We start from the raw sequence: 21199 nt of genomic DNA on the forward strand, positions 1-21199 counted from the left end.
ATATTTTGCTCTCCTTGCCAGATGGTAAATTACATACAACTATCTACAGGAAAAAAAAACGCAACAGACACGAACAGTCTGTTCTATGCCACTAGTTTTCATACTAATACAATTAAGAGGGGTTTCACCTTATGAGATGGAGAATCTGCAGTATTTAAGGGATTAAGCTGTTTTTTAATCAGGATGGATGAATCCGCCTCCATGTTCCTGGAAAGTGACGTGGGGAAAAAACGATGGGGTGATTAGTTTTTGTTTTGTTTTTTTCAAATAGAAATTTTATTAAGAACTGAAAGCAGCAGCAGCAGCAGCTCTTTGCTCAGCGCAGAGGGGGAACCATAGAAATTAGAGCTAGTCCATTAGCACCTTCCCATAGAATTCTTTGTTGTCACTAACCTAGGGCGCAAGCAGCCTTTACTCTTACTGAAGCTGACGGCATTCTGCACTTTGCAGACTACTAACAATGCTGGCAATGCTATGCAAAGTCAGAGGGCCCTTGAATCCAAAATGAGCAACTCGACCAGCTGATTAAAGGGAGAATCCTCGTTAGCTGCCAGCACTTACTACCTTTGCCCTTTCCAGACTGACCATTACACATCCCTTCCCGTGGAGATGTTGAAGTGGGGTCCCCTCTTCCCTTCCGTAGCAGGTGTCTGGCTAGAAGTTAAAGGCAGTTGAGTATCCACAAAACTTTAATTTTGCTTCTTTGTCTATTGAGGAATAAGGCAGGTCAGGCCCAGATGCTGTTTTCCTCTGGGCTGTCCCTCAATATTAGGATTCAGTCAGTTCAGCAGTAAATAAAATATTCATGAAAGTGCATTCTTCCTAAAGCCGTCTTGTAGCCAGTGTGCACTATTAAATAGAAGCATGCATGCTACTCACAAGTGAAATGGCCCCTTGCCAAGACGTCTATTTCTTGCCCTAATGGATGACACCTATAAGTAAAACCCACTTATTGTCTAAATGACTCTATTTTAGGAAGAGCTGCGCTCTCAGGGATATTGAACATTCCCATGGCCCTCTTCAAAAAACACTCCAGAGATAACCCAGTTTTCCAGTCCAACATTATCGCTCTCAGTAAAATAGGCTCCATAGAGAAGGATGAACCTGAGAGCATCCGCTCTAATACCTAGGGCTATATCTCTAATGCATGAGGCTGGACTGAACCTCATCTCCAGCACTAAATCCAGGGTTGCTCCCTTGTGATCCCTCAGGCTGAGTACAGGCTCAGTTTAGGGACAGGGAGCTGCCTGCCTACATTTCTCCTGGATGTTTCATAACATTTGGATGAAACATTATGACACAAAGCCAGATCATCAGAGTGTACTTTGTGTGAAGAGATTCTGAGATCTCATGACACTCTCTCTGAACCCCAGGGCTGATTCATGAGAAGATGCTGGCCCCCTATCCTCCAGAAACACATGTATTCATTCCAGCTGCCCCTGAAAAGTCACAGATCCAGTGTGTGACTCTCTACACTGGGAGGAGAAGAGGTATCGGTCTCACAGAAGAGGAAAGGTAGGAAGAGAGGCACGTCCAGAACTGGGGTATCTACTGGCAGAAGTTCAGGGAAGAGAGGATGGAAGTTTCCTTTTAAATGGGCACTGGGGAGGAGAATAGACTGCAACATTTCCCAGCCAGGACCTCAATAAAGGCAGAGACATCAGATTACAGAGGGCAGGGGCCAGAGGAGACATACATTCCTGTTCTGCAGAACTCTGGATCAGCAGCAAGAAACCACGTAGCAGATAATTACAAAAATAGTCTGTTCACAGACTTCCTCATAGGCCACGGCAACTGGCTTTTATAGAGTTTAAGGCAGAGATTCTCAAACTGGGGGTCAGGACCCCTCAGAGGGTCACAAGGTTATTACATGGGGGGTGTCATGATCTGTCAGCCTCCACCCCAAACCCCGCTTCACCTCCAGCATTTATCATGGTATTAAATCTATAAAAGAGTCTTTTTAATGGGTAAGGGGGGGGTCACACTCAGAGGCTTGCTGTGTGAAAGGGGTCATCAGTACAAAAGTCTGAGAACCTCTGGTTTAAGGCAAGGGAGGCCCATTATGGTCATGTAGTCTGACCTCTAGGATAACACAGGCCAGAGAAGCCCACTGTGTAGCTTACATCCTGCCCCAAGAGGTATTCTATTCCTCATACACATCGATCCTATCTGATGTAAATCAGGATGTTCTTATTCACACAAATGTCTGATCCCGATCTGCATCCTTCCTGTATTCATTTGTAAGACATATGTCTCTGTTGACTACTCACTTCTGAGGCTCCAGAGAAAGACCAAGAAACATCTGACAGCTTTAAAAGCTACCGCTAACCTGCCATTAGCCTGTCACGTTGCATGGCCCGAGGCAGGGGAAGGCTAGTAGCACATCTTTGAGGTACAGGGGAGTGCAACCCCAGGCAGGTTCCAGTTGGGTGGGGGGCAAGCCCGTTGCCATGGGGCTGAAGGAGGGTAGCAGAGTGCCGTGGGAGTGAGGAGCGTGGGGTGCTATCCGGGTTTGACCGGGATCCTCCCTTTCTGGAAGTGGCTCTCCTGGGAAATCTGCCAGGGTGCTCGCTCCGCATTCCCAGCAGGCCAGTTCTGTGGGCTCAGCATCCCTGCACGTGTTCCCTTTTCTGTCCCTCGGAAATGGCACCCACGGGGGGGGGGCCGCCCATCACAGGGTGGGTGTCTCATGGGTGGTGGGAGAGGGTCTGTTCCTGGGGGCGCTCCCCCAGGGAAGGGAAAATATCCCAGTTCTGGGCAGGAAGGGGGTATCCCGCGGGTGGGGTCTGTTGGGGGGTCCAGGAGAGGAAGTGGGTGTCGGGGGGGGCACCCATCACAGGGTGGGTGTCTCATGGGTGGTGGGAGAGGGTCTGTTCCTGGGGGCGCTCCCCCAGGGAAGGGAAAATATCCCAGTTCTGGGCAGGAAGGGGGTATCCCGCGGGTGGGGTCTGTTGGGGGGTCCAGGAGAGGAAGTGGGTGTCAGGGGGGGCCCGCCCATCACAGGGTGGGTGTCTCATGGGGTGGTGGGAGAGGGTCTGTTCCTGAGGGGGCTCCCCCAGGGAAGGGAAAATATCCCAGTTCTGGGCAGGAAGGGGGTATCCCGCGGGTGGGGTCTGTTGGGGGGTCCAGGAGAGGAAGTGGGTGTCGGGGGGGGGCCCATCACAGGGTGGGTGTCTCATGGGTGGTGGGAGAGGGTCTGTTCCTGGGGGCGCTCCCCCAGGGAAGGGAAAATATCCCAGTTCTGGGCAGGAAGGGGGTATCCCGCGGGTGGGGTCTCTTGGGGGGTCCAGGAGAGGAAGTGGGTGTCGGGGGGGGCCCATCACAGGGTGGGTGTCTCATGGGTGGTGGGAGAGGGTCTGTTCCTGGGGGCGCTCCCCCAGGGAAGGGAAAATATCCCAGTTCTGGGCAGGAAGGGGGTATCCCACGGGTGGGGTCTGTTGGGGGGTCCAGGAGAGGAAGTGGGTGTCAGGGGGGGCCCGGGGGGGGCCCGCCCATCACAGGGTGGGTGTCTCATGGGTGGTGGGAGAGGGTCTGTTCCTGGGGGGGCTCCCCCAGGGAAGGGAAAATATCCCAGTTCTGGGCAGGAAGGGGGTATCCCGCGGGTGGGGTCTGTTGGGGGGTCCAGGAGAGGAAATGGGTGGGGGGGGGGCACCCATCACAGGGTGGGTGTCTCATGGGGTGGTGGGAGAGGGTCTGTTCCTGGGGGGGCTCCCACAGAGAAGGGAACATATCCCAGTTCTGGGCAGGAAGGGGGTATCCCGCGCGTGGGGTCTCTTGGGGGGTCCAGGAGAGGAAATGGGTGGGGGGGGCGCCCGGCCGCTCAGCACGCGCCGGTGGAGTCACGTGGTTTGCCCCGCTCCCGCCCCTCGTCGCGCTGTGACGCCATCAGCCCGCGCCAGGCACCGCGGCGCTGAGGAGAGCGGGGTCTCCGGAGGGGGAGGGGAAGAAGGCGCAGCGCGAGCCCCGGCGGGCAGCGGCCTCTCCAGCCATTCGGGCCCGAGCCCCGGGACGGACGCGGCGCAGCGGTGAGAGGCCGCGGGGGGGGGGGGCGAGACCCGGCGGGGGATGGGGGAGGAGAAGCGGGAAGCGCCTCGGGGCAGCGCGTGCGCAGTGGGGCGGCATGGCGGGGGCGGCGCATGCGCGGTGTGGCCAGCGAGGGGCCACACATAGGGAGGGGGCTCGTCCCCCCCCGGCGCCCCGCAGCACATGCGGGGGGGGGGTCAGATCCCTGAGCAGTAACCGGGGGGGGGGCATCATCCGAGCCCTTCCTGCCCCCCCGGCGGGGGTGCCTGGCGTGTCCCGGTGACCCCCGGGAGCAGCGCCCCCGAGCGCCGAGCGGCCCCCCCCCCCCGACTGAGCCGCGTGCAGCGCCTCTCGCGGCTGGCGCCGCCGGGCCTGTGTCGCTCCGGGCCCGCCGCCCGCGCGGGGAGTTCTGCAGCGGCCAGCTGCGCGCAGGGCCTCGGTGCTCCCCGGCTGCCGGAGCCGCTGTCCCTGTGCACGTGGCTGCTGCTGTCCGGCCAATCCTCCTGTTCCCCTCCGCCGTGTCCGGCCTGCGACGCTCACCGCCCTGGTGCGCTGCCAGAGCGCGGCGTTCGGCCGGATGGTTCCTGGACGGGGGGGGGGGGGTCTGCATTCACCTCTCCAGTGTTCCCATTTCTGCCCAAAGGCGGGGCGGGGCGGGATGGCTAAATTCTCCCGGATAAATACTCCCAGGGAGCTGTCTGGTACCATTAAAAGGTTTTCCTTCCCTGCTAGGAATGAGGAAACTTAAAATGATATTGTGAGATGTCCGAGTCAGATGCTGCCTAGTTCAGAGTGTGACTGTTACATAACCTACCAGGCAGACTTAAATGTTGGACTGCCACCCTTTTATATTAACTTTTAGCGGGAGAAGAGGCCTGTCTGCTGTCACAATGACTGCCTGAGCGGCCGTATCTGATGCTTTTCAGGGAGACTTAGAGGGAGGAAGTGACTTTTTATTTCTCAAAGGTCCCAGCATCTTGAAAGGATGAATGGAAGGCTAGCGATTTTCTCTGTTGGAGGTATACAAGTGAACTTAGCAGGCAAGGGCATTAGTGGATCTCTTGCTTGGTTGGGGTAGAAAGGAAGGCCTTGAGTTTAAAGCTCTGGAAGAGAGTTTGATTTATGAGATGGGAGCAGATGATGTGGTCCATCTTCCTGAATGTACATAACTGTTTTGATTTGTTTGGAGATATTTTGGTTTCATGAATGTAATAGACCTGTAAGTTATGAATGCTGACCGAGTATGGGAAACCTAAAAAGAGCTTTGGGGCAGAAGTATTGAACACCTATAGCTCTCACTGACTTTGACTGCTGATGTTGGATGCTGAGCATCTCTGGTTGTCATGGAGATCCAGGGCCTGATTTTTAGTGTTATAAAGGTCAGGTAAACATACATACCCAATTTTACAATATTTTGTTTCATGATCGCCATACAAGCTGCTCAAAGTAGTGCCTTCCTAGGTGAGCAGTAACCACCTGGAAATGTGCTGCCTATCATATCTCATTGTTCAGATATTTATCTGTAATGGAAGCTGATAGACATCAACACAGTTATTTTCATCTGAAAAGACTGGGAGATACTGTCACTTTCTACTTGATGTGGAAGCTTTAAGGAAGCAAGCACAGTGTTTGGCTGGGAAACCAGGACCTCTCTCTTCAAGTGGGTTTAGTAGATGTGGATTAGCTAAATGTTACCTGTTGCAAAGGAATGTGGTCCTTTCAAAGTTCAGAGTTTTTGTTTGTTTTAAACTACAGAATGAACAGATGGTGGCAGTATAGGACTGATTATATGGCATGTGCTTTTTAAAAGGGCTAAAACATTTTTCCTATCTAGATAGTGTGGTGGCCTCCGTCACTCTCATGTTTGTCAGGCAGTCAGATACTGAAGAATTCTCCTCACAACACCTTTGTGAGTCAGCAAAGCATTACTATCCTCAGTAATGATGGCTGGTCTGAAAGACAGAAGAGTTCTTTGGTGAATCCATTAGCTTCAGTAGCAAATGTGCATGAAGACAGTTTGTAATTAAAGAGGAACACATCTGCTCATAGTGAAATAATCAGATATTGACTCCTTTCGAGGACAAATATGGATTATATGTTGATTGAGGCCTAGATCAGCAGTTATTTCCAAGGCTAGTAAATGTTGGTGACCACAAGTAGAAGTCGTATGTATTATACACTGCACATAATTTGTTACTCATATAACTTAATCAAATTACTGAATATGTGGAACAAAACACAAAGGGCTTGCTAAAATACATAGCTGATATATTGAGCACTGGTGCTCAGCATGTCAGAGAACATGCTACAGGAAAACTGCTGCCCTGACCGAGGGCTGGTGGTGGGATTGGGGGAAGACAAGATGCGTCTTGATTGTTTCTCCATCTCTAACTTCTGTATTATGTGCAGCTGCTTTGTGGTAACTAAGATAGATATCTGTAGTGTTGCTTGCCTCCCAAGCTCCACCCTGTTTGTGAAAAACTGGAGCTGCCAGACATAGGATTGAAGTGAGAGTAAAAGCAAGCTGGGAAAACAAAAACGACTTTGAACCACAGCTCTAGGAGGCTGAGCTGGACACAGAAGGGGATTTATTCCTGCCCTTTGTAAAGGGCATGTTAAATTGGTTTAGAAACAGTTTGGGAATGGGACAGTGAAATCTGCTGGCACTTCTGCATTCTCTCTCTCTTTTGGTCAGAGCTGTAGCCAGCAGCTTTGAGGTTTGTTTCTCCCAGTGATCAACTGAAGAAATCCTTTTGTCAGTGAGGATGACTTTTTGATCTTAACTTAAACAGGGATTTTCCCCAAAGCGTATCTAGCTGGAAGGACCTGTGTGTCTGTTATGAATAGCATTTCGGTGACTGGGTAGGGTAGATAGAGGAGACCTATTGCAGGAGGAGTCTTCCAAGTCATGTGGTTCTTATCGATGGGCGCTTCTGACCAATAGCGGATTTGCCATGGCGCCAGGCCCACGGGCCAAAAGGGCCCAGGGCAGCCCCTGCTCTTTAGCGCTGCCAGCGCTGGGTTCCCACTGTGTAGCGGCCCCTCGGCCAGTGCCGCCGCCGATCAGCTGCTCCCAGCAGCAGCAGGAGGAGAGGTGGGGCTCCTGGGAGGAGGAGAGATGGGGCCAGGCCTTGGGGAAGGACGAGAATGGGGCTGTGGGGCCCAAGAGCCATCAACTGTTCAGGGGGACGGGGGGATTGCAGAGCCACCAATCAAGGAAGTTTTTCCGGCTCTGAGTTGCTGATTAGCCTGGCCGGCAGGAGCACCACCAGCTTTTTTGCTGCCCTATGCGCCCCCAACCCGGGCGGCTGAAGATCTGGTCACCGCCCCCCAAATGTTAGCGCGGTGGCCTAATGGGTTGCACCAGCCCTTCTGGCTGGGCTAGTGGGCAGGGCTGTTTAGGTGTGTTTTGGCCACCAGAGGGGAACTCTGCTCCTGGAGCAGGGGCTGAGTGACCCCCACAGGTGCAGCCCCACCTCCTCCTCCTACCTGCTTCTCATGGGCAGCTGCTGTCTGTGGCTCTGCTGCTCAGCAGCTCTCAGCCTCTCAGCCAACTAAAGGCAGCCAGTAGCAGCAGCTGAGATGGTAAGTGTATTTCAAAGGGGGTCTTGGGGTGAGGGTGGCTGAAACCCCTTCCCAGGGGGCTGTGCTGAGAGCTGGCTGCTGGCGGGGTGGCTGTCTGCATGGTGGGGGGCACCAGCTGCCACCCAGCTCTAGGTGGCTTAGCCAAAGGCATCTCCAAAAACATCTCCTGCACCCCCACAGCACAGAGAGACTGAGAGTACCAGCTCCTGCTGGGCAGCTGGACCAGGATGGGCATGGGGGGGGGGCATCTCCCCTGCTTGCCCTCTCTGCCCAGGCAGAGACGCCTGCCTCTCAGAGACAGTGGCCATGTCCATGTAGTGCGCTTGGTTCCCCTCCCTGGCATCTGGGTGACTGCCTCTTAGGGGGGTGGAAGGGAAGAGGTGGTAGGGGAGGGTAGGAAAGGGAAACTGAGGTTATCAGGGAAAACTGTCCTAGCAGTGCAATCTCTGCCTTGGGGTGTGGATGGAATTGTCTCCCAAGGGAAGGGCTAGTGATCATGTTGGGGAGGGGAGGGGGCATTTCTGAGTCCTGGGGCTGAGTAATTCTCTGGTGATGGGCACTGAATTGCTAACTGTCATTCACTTGCTGCACAATGGCTGGTGATGGTGGTTTAACACCCACCCAGCCATTTGGTCAAGTGCCTTGTTTCTGGGGAGTTGCCTTCTGGGCTACTCCCAAATTTGCAGCATATTTCATTCACACAATACAGCACAATCTCATAACTTTATACACTTTAGTGATGTACATATTTTGACAGAACAGTGTGTTTCAGCAAATGGCGGCCTTTCCCATGATATCTTACATGGCCTGCTTCATATGAAATATAAAGAATAAATACAAATGATGAATATGGGGTTGCAGTGCACAGCATGCTGCTTCCCCGAGGTATAGAGCAGTGGCTCTCAAACTTTTGTACTGGTGACCCTTTTCACGTAGCAAGCCTCTGAGTGCGACTCCCCCGTATAAATTAAAAACACTTTGATAATGGTGTTAAATATATATTGCTGGAGGCATTTGGGGTGGAGGTTGACAGCTTGTGACCTCCCAAGTAATAACCTCGTGACCCCGAGGGGTCCCAACCCCCAGTTTGAGACCCCCTGGTATAGTGTCACAGCTGGAAACTCCAAGGCTTGGGACTTTTAAAAGGAGACTGGACAAAACATGCAGTAAGGATCAGCCCTGCGTTGGCAGGGAGATGGACTGAGCCAGGATGATCACAGGGGGCTTTTTCCCCTGTAACTTCTATCATTCCATCCCACTCTCCTGGAGTACAAATTCTGGTACTAAAGACCTGGTGCCTGGATCCCATATCACTTTGCACTGGGATTGGGAATTAGTTCCCTGATGTGCGGCGACTCCTCTTGGGCCAGTGTAGATCCTGCGATTAGTGCAGCTATTTGCAGGTGCCCTTGTGTTCAGCTGAACCCTTGGACTCAGTCCCTGAGTGTCTTCCTGCTAAACGGACACTATTGCACTATCCTGTTGTGTGGATCCCAGGGGGCTTGTCCTGTGAATTTCTGGCATGCACACCTGGCTGTATTTATCTCGTTGTGCTGGTAGTGATGATGACATTATGCTAAGATGAATCCTGAAAATAGTGTCCTGGTGTGATGGTCACTCTGTGCTGTTCATGTGAATCCTGCATTTTTGTATGCTGGGTTGTTGTAGCCCTGTTGTTCCCAGGAAATTAGAGCAACAAAAGGTGAGTGAGGTAATATCTTTTATTGGAGTAACTCTAATTGGTGAGAGAGAGAGAGACAAGCTTTGGCGCTTTCACGGAGTTCTTCCTGAAGCAGAGTTCTGTGAAAGCTCAGAAGCTTCTCTCTCACCCACAGAAGCTGGTCCCAAAAAATATATTACCTCAGCCACCTTTTTTCTCTAATGTGTATAAATATGCTGAAAATAGCCCCCCCCCCCTCCAAACTGGCAGAGGTGCTCGGAGGAGGGGGCGGAGAGGAGCCAGCAGTGGGCGGGGATGGGGAGGAGCGGAGTGGGGATGGGGCCCAGGGAGGGCACCCACCAGCAAAACCAAAAGTCAGCACCTATGCATCCAGCCCCTTGCCATGAGTACCCCATGACCTGATCCCACACACCCAGCCCCCCCTACCCTGACTCCTGCACCCCTGCCCACATTCTCACCCCAACCCTGAGCACCAAATGGGAGCTTCTGCACCGCTCACACCAAACAGGAGCTGCCCAGGCAAGCACTCCACATCCCCAACCCTGAGCCCCCTCCCTCGCTAACACTAAATCCATTACTGGCTAGCACATCACTTGGGCTGGGGATACTGTGTCAGCTGACCCCCCCAGTCTCCAACCTACCTGGGCAGTACAGCAGACAAGGCCCTGCCCACAAGCTCTCTCCACTCCCCAGCCCACTTACTACTTGCTGCCCCCTGCTTAAGGCTTAGCCCTCTCACTTTTAAACATGATTGCTTGCCCCTCCCCCACGCCCCAGGCTTTCCTGGCAGCCACTGCAAATGCTGACCATAATGAACGTGTGTAATTTGCCGCCAGTCCTTCCAAATGTCTTTGTTGTGCTGCGCATTTACCTGATACTACCAGTCTCAAACCACAGTGGTGAAAAGTCATTTTCACATTTAAAAAGGCTAAAAAGTGCTTTACGTGTTACAATGGTTCAGGAAAGGCTTTACAGTCTTACTCTGTTAGCCATTGAATCTGAGATGGTAAATTCTATAGACTTCTCTAGATTAATTGAAATGTTTGCTGCAGCAAAGACACATTGAAAAATCTGAATAAAACTTTCAGACATTTCATTTACGGCATCATACTAGTCTTGCTTCAGATAAGTAATTGGTGTGTTACTCACGTTAATGCTTGCTATGTAACTTACTCAACCAAACCACTTAGTGTAGCTATTGGTACTAAAGCCTGTGCAGCTATGTGCTGTCTCAGACAATTTCTGTGTTGATCTCCTGTCTTTTACAATCATTCCCCGGGGGGGGGCCCACAAATATATTTGGCACTGGGCCCACAAAAAGTTAATCCGGCCCTGGGTCTGACTGTTACGTTCTCCCAGCATCTCTCTCCTTGTTACTAGGAGGAAAAGTCCAGCGCTCCGAGCTGCTGCACCCAAGAGCAGGATGTCCCGCCAGCAGAGCGCTCAGAGCCGCAGCCGGTTTGCATGGACAGGGGCAAGCGGTGCTGTGCTGAGCAGGAGAGAGCAGCGACTGCTTCCCCACCCCACGCGGCTTCTCCGCTCAGTCCTGGGTTTGGGGGGGTGTCGTGTGCATTGCATGTCATCGCTCCTGACCGGGGCTCCCTCCGCACAAGAGAGGCGGCTTCGCTGGCGGTGGCAGCCGAGGGGGGTAAGGAGGCTGCTGGGGCTGGGCGGGAGCCAAGCTCCCCTGGCCCCATTGTAATCCCAGGATCCACAGGGGGGCATTGGAGTCCCTCCCCCTTGTTCATTCCCCCCCCACTCATTCTCCCGCCCTGGTGCATGGCACCCCTCCCCCTCACTCATTCTCCCCCCTCAGTGCATGGCACCCCTCCCTCGCTCATTTTCTCCCCCCCAGTGCATGGCACCCCTCCCCCTCGCTCATTCTCCCCCGCCCCAGTGCATGGCACCCCTCCCCTCGCCCATTTTCTCCCCCCCCAGTGCATGGCACCCCTCCGCCTTGCTCATTCTTCCCCCTCCCTCTGGACCCAGTGCATGGCACCCCTCCCCCTCACTCATTTTCCCCTCCAGTCCATGGCACCCCTCCCCCTCGCTCATTCTCCCCCCCAACCCAGCCCATGGACCCCTCCCCCTTGCTCATTCTTCCCTCCCGACCCAGTGCATGGCAACCCTCCCCCTTGCTCATTCCTCCCCCCCCCCGACTCAGCCCATGGCACCCCTCCCCCTGCTCATTCTCCCCCTGGCCCTGGTACATGGCACCCCTCTCCCCCAGCTCCTGTGCACGGCCCCTCCCCTGCTTGCTCATTCTCCCCCTGGCCCCAGTGCATTGCACGCCTCCCCCTTGCTCATTCTCGCCCCCCCCCGGCCCCAGTGCAATGGCACCCCTCCCCTTGCTCGTTTCCCTCTCCCCTCCCACCGCTTTGCGCCCCACCGGGCCCTGAGGGAGCCCAGATATACTTACTTGTGAGGGAGCATGTTCCTGGGTTTTCACACACGCGATGGGGCGCACAGATACATTTACTGTCACTGGATTGTGCCTAAAGTAGCAGGTCAGGTCGTTAAGAACAGTGATGTGGGACCAAGGCTGGGAAAAGGCTTTGATTTGAAGATGTTCATGCTCTTTCCTTTTGAAATGCCCCGGAGGGACTGCCATGTGACCACATTCATTCACTAGCCCAGCCTCCCTCCTCACCAAACACCTCAGCTCAGGAGAGATGAACTGTCCCCCCAGGTTGCTGAGGGAGGAGACTGCTGTGCTCTTGAGCAGGTGGCAGGTTAGCGATTGGCTGGGCCAGCTCTCACAAAGGAGTGGAGTGGAGGTAGATGGAGAGCCCTGGACATCGTCATTCCACTGAAAGAGAGAGCCCCCTTCCTCATCCAGAGGGAAATGGAGCTGCCTTCCACCCCAAGAGTCATTTATAAATGTCTGTTGCAAGGCTTCATGTTTTCACTTCGTTTCTTAACACAAGAACAAGGAGAAATTCAATGCAATTAAAAAGCCACATGCCTTACAGATGGTAAAAGAACATCTTTTTTACATCAATATTAAATTGCAGAACTTGCTGGGATAATACTGATTCAGATAGTTTAGCAGGATTAAAACAGGATTAGATGTTTATATAAAAATCAAACACTTAACCTTACACTAGCTAAGGTAAAATTTCCAGGGCCATAGATCTTGCTTCAGAGCATAAATTGTGCTCAGGATGAAATTTCTACCCTTGTTTATCTGAGAAGGTTTACTGAGAGCAGGGTTAGGCTGATGTCACACAGGATTCAGAACCAATGGACCAGCGATCTGGTGTGACAGTCCCTGTGTGCCTGCCATCTCTCAGGAACTTAGGAGAGCAAATCATCTGCCAGCCTGTGTGCTCACTGGAAGGGAGAAGAATGAATAAATTGTAGAGGGAAAATAAAGTTCACTCTTCTGCACCCCACAGTTGCCATTAGGGAAGTGATCCCTACACTTTTTACCTCTTGTCCCCCCTTACCCCTGTGCACCCAACCCCCGGGCTCTGGGAGAGGCATGGCGACAGGGGTAAGGGGCTGGGGCAGGACAGGGGCCAAGGCTGGCAGCCAGTGCCCCAGGGGAGGGCCAGCAGCCACATGATGCCCTGGACGAAGGGCCGGGGCTGGCCCAGGAACAGAGCTGGGTGGCGCTTCATCCCCGCCCCCCATGGGCCTAGCCCAGGCCCCAGCCGTGCCCCCTCCGAACATTCCTCTGCACCTCCCTAGGAGATAGCGTCTAGGGGCCTCAGCTGAGATCAAAGGCTTCTTGTGCAGACGCTGCATGCAGACAGTAAGAGAGCTTAGGGTCCAGACAGACAAGACAGAGGGTGTGGGGGAGGGGAGAAAGGAGGCACAGACAGGGGCAGGGACTTGTCCAGGGTCACACAACAGGTCACTGGTTCTCCTGACTCACAACCCAGTGCTCTGCCCACTTGATCCATTGCCTCCCCAAAGGAAAGGCTGGCAGAATCCCAGGCTCTTGAAATTGCTGACAATCCAGGCTGAGCGTCAGGGATAAGAAGTAGCTTTATAGTGACAAGTGCAAGTACTGGCCATAGAGTGTATCCATCAGTGCGGTACGGGTAGACATGCCCGTAAAAACTACCAGTGTAACTAACGCTCCTGACACTCATCATCTTCAAAGCTTCGTACAAACAATAGATAATGAATTCTCACAACACTTCTGTCAGCTGGGGGATCAGACAGCCAGGGAATCTAGCTCTGAGCCCCTCTGTACACTACAAATTACTTTGGTATAATTTATGATGCTCAGGGATGTGAATAATCAACACTCTTGAGCATCGTAAGTTACACCAAGTCAAGTGCCGGTGTAGACTGTGCTGTGTCCTGCCCACATAGCTACTGCCTCTTCCAGAGGCAGACGGTATTAAGCCAAGGGCAGAGCTGTCTCCTGTCAGTTTAGAGCGTCTTCACCAGAAGTGCTGGAGCAGCGCAGCTGTAAATGATGTTGTGTAGACGTACCCTGAGAGAAGCTATTTCCTCAAGGCCACAGAGGAAGTCTGAGGGGTTCAGCCAGTAGCATCCCTGCCAGAGGCTAGTCAGCTTCACACCACCATTCACGAGCCACAGGTGTGAGTGTCCTGGGAATGGAGAGGAATGTTCTCAGTAATCAGATTTATGGCTTTAAATTCCTGCAAAACAAAATCTTCCACCAAAGAGCTCATTCCCGCCTCCCCCACTGGGAAGCGCAGTGGAGAAATGCACACCCTTCCTCTTGTTAGAACATGGGAAAGGCAAACTAGAACCACCTGTCTTGAGGGCCAGTTCCGACGGCAGAGTCACTGCCTGGTACAGGGGGTGGCTGTGTTAGTCTGTATCCACAAAACCAACAAGAGCTGCCCAAAGAAATCTGTTAGTCTTTAAGGTGCCAGCGGACTCCTCCTTGTTTTTGGGTAGTCCAGTTCGGTAAGACGTTTGTAAGCCACCGTTGAAACCAGAGCCAGCTGCAGCAGGAGATGGGTACAAGGGGGCGTCTGTGCGGGCACTGCATGAAAGGGTTCCTGGAGGGCTCCTGGAAAGAGAGCCGCCCTGTGAAACAGGACACCAGGCAGCACAGAGAAGTGAGACTTGGCTGGGAGAAAATGAAACCGAAACTTAACTTGGAGCCATTTTAAGTTGCTCGAGGGGCTGAGTACACATGCTGGGCAGAGGGGAAGGGGGGACTAGCCTGTCTCGGGTGTTTGTAAAAAGTACAGAGGTACAGAGCTTTTCTGTCTCTAGGAGCCGTTTGTGAGCTCCGTCTTCGGCTGCCGTTGGGGTTTCAGTTCAGCTCCTCCTAGCAGTGTGAGTCTGTGGTTAGAGAGACACGCTGGGGGAGGCGATAGCCTTTGTCGGACCAACTTCTGTTGGGGTAGTTACACAGAGCTCTTCTTCAGGCCTGGGAAAGGCGGCAAGAGTGTCACAGCTAGGGGAGAGCTCAGCATAAGGAATCAGCACCTGTTCTAAGGGACCATTCAAGGTTGGGAACAGTTCTTTACCTTCTGATCAGTTAAATGAACTGTACTTGTCAGCTTGGGCAAAAACAAGGTAAGAGCAACTTCTAAATCCTCCCTTCCTCCTCCAGGCATGTTGTGTGTTTGAAGGATTTCATTTTAAACTTGGCCAGGGGACCAGATCTGTGTGTCCTGGTAACTAATAGGCAGGAAAAGGAATCCTCGCTCTCCTCTGCTAACAAGGAGATGGAGCGCTCCTACCTGCTGCGCTCAGAATCAGAATCAGAATCAGAGCACGTCACTTGGTGTCAGCGTGGGTTGAACCAGGGAACGTCTTTGGCCATGTCTATACTAGTACTTATGTCAACAACGTTGCTTAGGGTGTGAAACACCCCCCCCCCCGCCAACAACATAAGTTTTGCTGGCATAAGCAGTCCTGTGGACAGCACTGTTGTCTCACCACTGGTTGAGCTGGTTTTATTGTGTGCATGGGAGTGCTCACTCTCTGTGCCCGTACAGCTGTGCCACTGTAAGCTTGTAAGTGTAGACCTGGCCTTTGATTCTCCACAGTAAGGCTGATGCTAAGTGGCATGGCTGGTGTCTAGGGTACTCTTGAGCTGAGTCCTTTTGCCAGCACTTACTGATTAGCTCACTTGCAGTGTCCTGTGTTTTTCTCCCTATTTTTAAGGGGATGTAATTATCGATCCGCTTACACCCCCCACATGGTCACTTTCTGTGTCTGGCTGTAAAGAATCAGTTATAGTCCTGCACAGCTTCCCTTAGAAAGATCTGGGGTATAAATGTTCCGTTGGGGATATGGTTTCTGTTCACATTCGGCTGCTGTCACGCTTGGGTAGGATTAGAGCATCCCAGTCAGTAGTGGTGGCTATCTCACTGGTTCCAGGCTGATGGCTCAGACCAAAATTCACTTGTAATCAGATGATGGTGCCACGTTTGTGACTGGTGTGAGCTGGATCTGAACTGCAGCCCTAAAAGGCTTTGCATCCTATTACCAACCCTCTGCGCTATCTGGTTCCCATGTGTCTTATCTCTTTAAAGCATCATGAAATGAGAGAATTAGCTGTATAGGTCACACTCCATCAAGGGAGGAAGAGATGTTCGTGTGGACTGAGCCACAACTTAGATGCTCTGCAGACTCACTGGGTGATGCTTGGCAAGCCATTTGACCTCTCTGGGCCTTCGTTTTCTCATATGTGAAATGGGAGAATTGTGCTTGGAAAGCTCGCTGAGATCCTTAGATGTAGGGCACAACGGAAGGGCAAAATATGATCATGATTGATCCAATCTGAAATACCCAACAGCCAGTGAGAGTGCTGAGTCTTGCGAATGAAGTTATTTCTGATTGTTAGGCTCCTTCAGAATTCTTTTCAGGTCAGTTTTGTGTTTGGGGCAGGGGCTTGGGCAAACGCGTTGTCAGTTTCATTTACCTGGCGTAGCATAGCGTAGCATAGCGACAGGGCTTGTAGGCTGCAGGCAAGGTTAGCCAAGAAGGTGGTTATACATTGTCTTGGAGTGAAGAGGCTGGTCATACTGTAGCCCTGGGCTCCTCTGGGAGTGTAATTGAGTTCTGAACCTTGTTCTTTCCTTTTGGCAGGCCTGTGTGCATCAATTGTGCGAGTGGAAAGCGAACCACAGCTGCCTCTCTTCTGGTGTGCAAGAGCCCAGATTCACACTTGCATTCCAGCAGCACGCTATGAACACAGGTTTTGGTCGAGGCAAAGGCTCTTATCAAACACCCCCAAAACATATCTACTGCAGTCCTAATCCAGCCTTTTTTAACAACTCTCTTGTCCCACAGGAAAATAATCGCGACAGATTCAGAAACCAGCAGGTACAGTTCCTCTTGGGGCAAATCACTGAAGCTCCCCTGTACCCTTTTTGGAAACAAAGGCCACAAGTAGAGCAACACATCAGGGGTCCACGAGCTGCTGTACCAATTCCTAGAGGGAGTGGGCACAACAGCTGGGGCACAGCTGGGAGCTTAAGACCCCCCTATATCAGTCAGCAAACGCGAAGTTTACCATCTTATCCCCCAGCTCAGTACAACTACAGAAAATCAGAAAGGGAATTTGACCATTTCAACCTGAATTTCCAGAGACTGTCTGTTGCTGAGCAAAACAGGGAGCAAGAAATTTTGACAATTTTAGGGCAGCTCAGGCAGGGGGAGTCCTGTACAGGTCGTGAACTCGCCCGTAAACTTAAAACCCAAAAGAAAGAAGTGAATCGTTCTCTGTACAAACTTCTCCGGGAAGGTAAACTGCATAAAGAAGGAGAGACCCCCCCTTTGTGGCGGATTGCGGACAAATCTGGCTCTATAGGGGCAGTGTGCGAAGGAAGTGCTACCGCCGACAGGAGTCATTGGAGAGAGACAGCTTCTGAGAGTCAAGAAACAGAAAGCTCCCCAGTTGACTCAGAAGACAGTACCGAGTCTCCCATCATGGCTGAAGTCAAGGAGAAAATCTGCAACTATTTGTTCAGTGTCACAGACTCCACAGCATACAACCTTGCAAAAAACATTGGTTTTTCAAAGGCCAAGGATGTTAACACCACTCTCAGAGCCCTGGAAAAACTGGGAGAAGTCCACAAGGAGAACACAACCCCCCCCAAATGGTCCCTCACTGAAAAGAAACGGGAGAGGATGCAGATCAAGATAAAAGCCAATGAAGTAACGGAAATGCCACCTCCCGCCCCAGAGCCAGAGTTTCCAGCTGCCTGCGTAGAGCCGGATCCACAGGAGAGTGTGTTGCCTTTCAAAGAAGTAAAGATGGAAGAAGAAGAAAATGTAAAGAATGGACAGCAGGCCTCTGACCAAACAGAACAGACTGACACCAGTGCTCCTGACCCAGGCCTGCGAGCCCGGAAGCCCAGATACCGCTTCATGAACTATGACAACTCTGAAAATGGCAAGTGGGCCACAGATGACATTCCAGATGACCTGAATGCCATCAATAAACAGGCAGATGAGTTGAGATGCATCATGGAATCCCCCTCATCTCCCAGCTATGCTGCCCAATTTGACACTGCGTTCCAGTGTACGCCCTTAGAAAAGCTGATTGCCTGTCAGGAGAAGAATCCGGTCAGCGGCCTCATCGAATATAGCCAGTACACTTACCAGCGCTGTGAATTTGCCCTTTTGGAGCAGAGTGGACCCTCACATGAACCAAGGTAAGAAAGAGAACATGGGTTTCCTTTGCTATTCTTTTCTGCTTAAAGAGATGTACATAAGCTAAATTATGATTTAATTGGTATCACAGAGCCTTGGTGGGATAAGTCTCATGACTGGAATAGTGGTATAGAGGGGCATTAGCTTGTTCAGAAAGGACAGGCAGGGAGAAAAGGGAGGAGAGGGTTACATTATACATAAAGGATATAGACACTTGTTCTGAGGCCCAGAAGGAGGTGGGAGGCAGACCAGTTGAGAATATCTGAGTAAAGATAAAAGGGTTAAGAAATAGAGGTGATGTCTTAGTCAGGTCTGCTATAGAGCACCCAATCAGGAGTGGAGTGGCTGAGGTATTTCTACAGCAAATAACAGAAATATCCAAAACATAGGACCTAATAGTAACGAGGGACTTTAACTAGGCAGACATCTGTCAGGAATGTAATAGGGCAAAACACAAAATTTCCAGTACATTCTTGGAGACAAAGAAAGTGAGGAAGTAATTAGGGGACACCCATTTTAGACTGGCTTCTGACCAACAGGGAGTAATTGGTAGTGAATCTGAAGGTGAAAGGCAGTGTGGGTGACAGTGATTGTGAAATAACAGATTTCATGAGTCTAGGATAGTGGTCCCCAACGTGGTGCCCGTGGGTGCCATGGTGCCCACCAGGGTATTTATGTGTGCCCGCCTAGTGCCCAGCAGGGGAAAGAAGCCATGGCCCTACGCCTGCCGGGGACAGAGAACTCAGGCTGCAGGCGCAGTGTTCTCGGTCCCCAGCAGGCGCGGGACCCGCCCAGTGTCCAGCAGAGGAGAGAATCCGGGGCCCTGCGTCTGCTGGGAACAGAGTATTCCGGGGCTGCAGGCACCAGTGTTCTCTTTCCTTGCAGCTTTTCTCCGGCTTCTCTCTTGATTAATATATTATGTAATATTAAATATGATTTTTTTGTATTATGTACAAATACAAAATAAGTCTTGAAAAATTGTTGGTGCCCGCCACATGCTTCTGACAACGTGAGTGTTCTACTGGCCACAAAAAGGTTAGGGATCACTGGTCTAGGAAAAGGAAGGAGTGAAAGCAGCAGAATAAAGCCACTGGACTTCCGAAAAGCCGACTTTAACAAACTCAGAAAACTGGTAGGTGAGATCCCATGGGAAGAAAATCTAAGGGAAAAAGGAGTTCAAGAAAGCTGACAGTTCCTCAAGGAGACAGTATTAAAGGCACCACTGCCAACTATTCCAGTGCAAAGGAAAGATAAGAAGAGTAGGTGGTCAACATGGCTCCATCAGGCTCTCTTTAATGACCTGGAAAGAAAAAGGAATCCTACAAAAAGTGGAAACATGGTCACATTGATAAGGAGGAGTACAAAAGAACAGCACAAGTGTGTAGGGACAAAATCAGAAAGGCGAAGGAACAAAATGAGTTCCACCTGACGAGACATAAAAGGCAGTAAGTAATAAAAGGTGGTTCTTTAAATACATTAGGAGCAAGAGAAAGATGAAGGAAAGTGTAGGTCCTCTACTTGGGAAAGGAGAGCTAATAACTGATGATATCAAGAAAGCTGAGGTGCTGCGTGCCTATTTTGCTTCAGTCTTCACTAAAAAGGTTAATTATGACCAGATACTCAACACAAATAATATTAACAATGGGGGAGGGAATGCGAGTCAAAATAGGGAAAGAACGGGTTAAAGAATATTTGGATAAGTTAGATGAATTCATGTCATCAGGGCCTGATCAAACTCATCCTAGGGTAGTTAAGGAACTAGATGAAGCAATATAATAATTAGCAATTATTGAGAACTCCTGGAGGATGGGAGAGGTTCCAGAAAACTGGAGACAGGGAAAAGTAACATCTTTCTTAAAAAAGGGAAACAAGACCGACCTGGGGAATTATAGACCAGTCAGCCTGACTTCAGTACCTGGAAAGATACTGGAGCGAATGATTATGCCATCCATTTGTCAGCACCTGGAGGATAACAGGATTATAAGGAATAGTCAGCATGGATTTGTCAAGAACAAATTATGCTAAACCAACTTAATTTCCTTCTTTGACAGGGTTAGTGGCCTAGTGGATGGGGGAAAGCAGTAGATGTGATATAACTTGTTTTTAGTCAGGCTTTTGACACAGTCTCTCATGACAGTCTCATAAGCAGACTAGGAAAATGTGGTGTAGATGACAGTAACGTGGGTGCACAGCTGGTTGAAAGACTGTACTCACAGAGTCGTTATCAATGGTTTGCTGTCAAATTGGGAGGACATATCTAGGAAGGTTCTGCATTGGTCAATCCTGGGTCTGATACTAGTCAATATTTTCATTAATAACTTGGATAATGGAGTGGAGAGCATGCTTATCAAATTCACAGATGGCTCCAAGCTGGGAGGGGTTACAAGCACTTTGGAGGGTGGGATTAGAATTCAAAATGACCGTGACAAATTGGAGAATTGGTCTGAGTTCAACATGATGAAATTCAAGTAAAACAAGTGCCAAGTACTTCACTTAGGAAGGAAAAATCAAATACACAACTATGAAATGGGGAATAACTGTGTGAGTGGTTGTATTGCTAGAAAGAATATGGGGGTTCTAGTGGATCATTCTTGGGATGCAGCTGCAAAAAGGCTAATATGGGTGTATTAACAGGCGTGTGGTAAGACAGACACAGGAGTGGATTGTCTCACTCTGCTTGGCACTGGTGAGGGCCGAGGGGGAGTCCTGTGTCCAGTTTTGGGCACCACAATTTAAGAAAGATGGGGACAAATTGGAGAGAATCCAGAAGAGAGCACTAAAAATTATCAAAGGTTAAAAAACTGGGCATGTTCAGTCTTGAGAAAAGACGACCAAGGGGGGACTGGTAACATATTGGAAGATTGTTAAGGGCCTATAATGAGGATGGTGATCAGTTGTTCTCCATGTCCCCTGAAGGGAAGACAAGAAGTCATGTGCTTCATCTTCAAGGGAGACTTAGGGCTTGGCTACACTTGCAGGTGTGCAGCGCTGGGAGTTACAGCTGTCTTTGTACAGCTGTGTAGGGAAAGCACTGCAGTGTGGCCACATTTGCAGCATTTGCCGCGCTGTAGGGAGGGTGCATTATGGGCAGCTATCCCAGCGTTCAAGTGGCTGCAACGTGCTTTTCAAAAGAGGTGGGTGGAGTGGAGTGTGACAGGGAGCACGGGGGAGACACAGAGAGTGGATTTTTGGAGCTGACACTGTGTCAGCTCCCTGCCTTGCAAGTTCTAAGGACTGGAAGATACACAGCACCAACCTTCCATCATTTTAAAAGTTTTGACCCCTTCCCCCACCCCTCTCTTATTC

The 21199-nt window shown here is 51.1% G+C and overlaps 1 protein-coding gene across 2 annotated transcripts in view; it reads left to right on the forward strand.

Moving 5' to 3' along the window:
• The first annotated feature begins 3931 nt into the window (after positions 1–3931).
• ADAR (adenosine deaminase RNA specific) overlaps positions 3932–21199 on the forward strand; it is a 32129-nt gene continuing 14861 nt past the window's right edge. Inside the window, exons 1-2 of one of the 2 annotated variants that reach the window (XM_030541801.1) lie at positions 3932–4025; positions 16529–17895. In XM_030541801.1, coding sequence (XP_030397661.1) covers positions 17168–17895 — 728 coding nt within the window. In that variant the 5' untranslated portion in view covers positions 3932–4025; positions 16529–17167. Of the gene's footprint in view, positions 4026–13529; positions 14804–16324; positions 17896–21199 lie in introns of those variants that run through there. The other variant, XM_030541800.1, reaches the window with a different exon arrangement.

Source organism: Gopherus evgoodei, chromosome 24 (assembly GCF_007399415.2).
Source record: "Gopherus evgoodei ecotype Sinaloan lineage chromosome 24, rGopEvg1_v1.p, whole genome shotgun sequence".
Lineage (NCBI taxonomy): Eukaryota > Metazoa > Chordata > Testudines > Testudinidae > Gopherus > Gopherus evgoodei.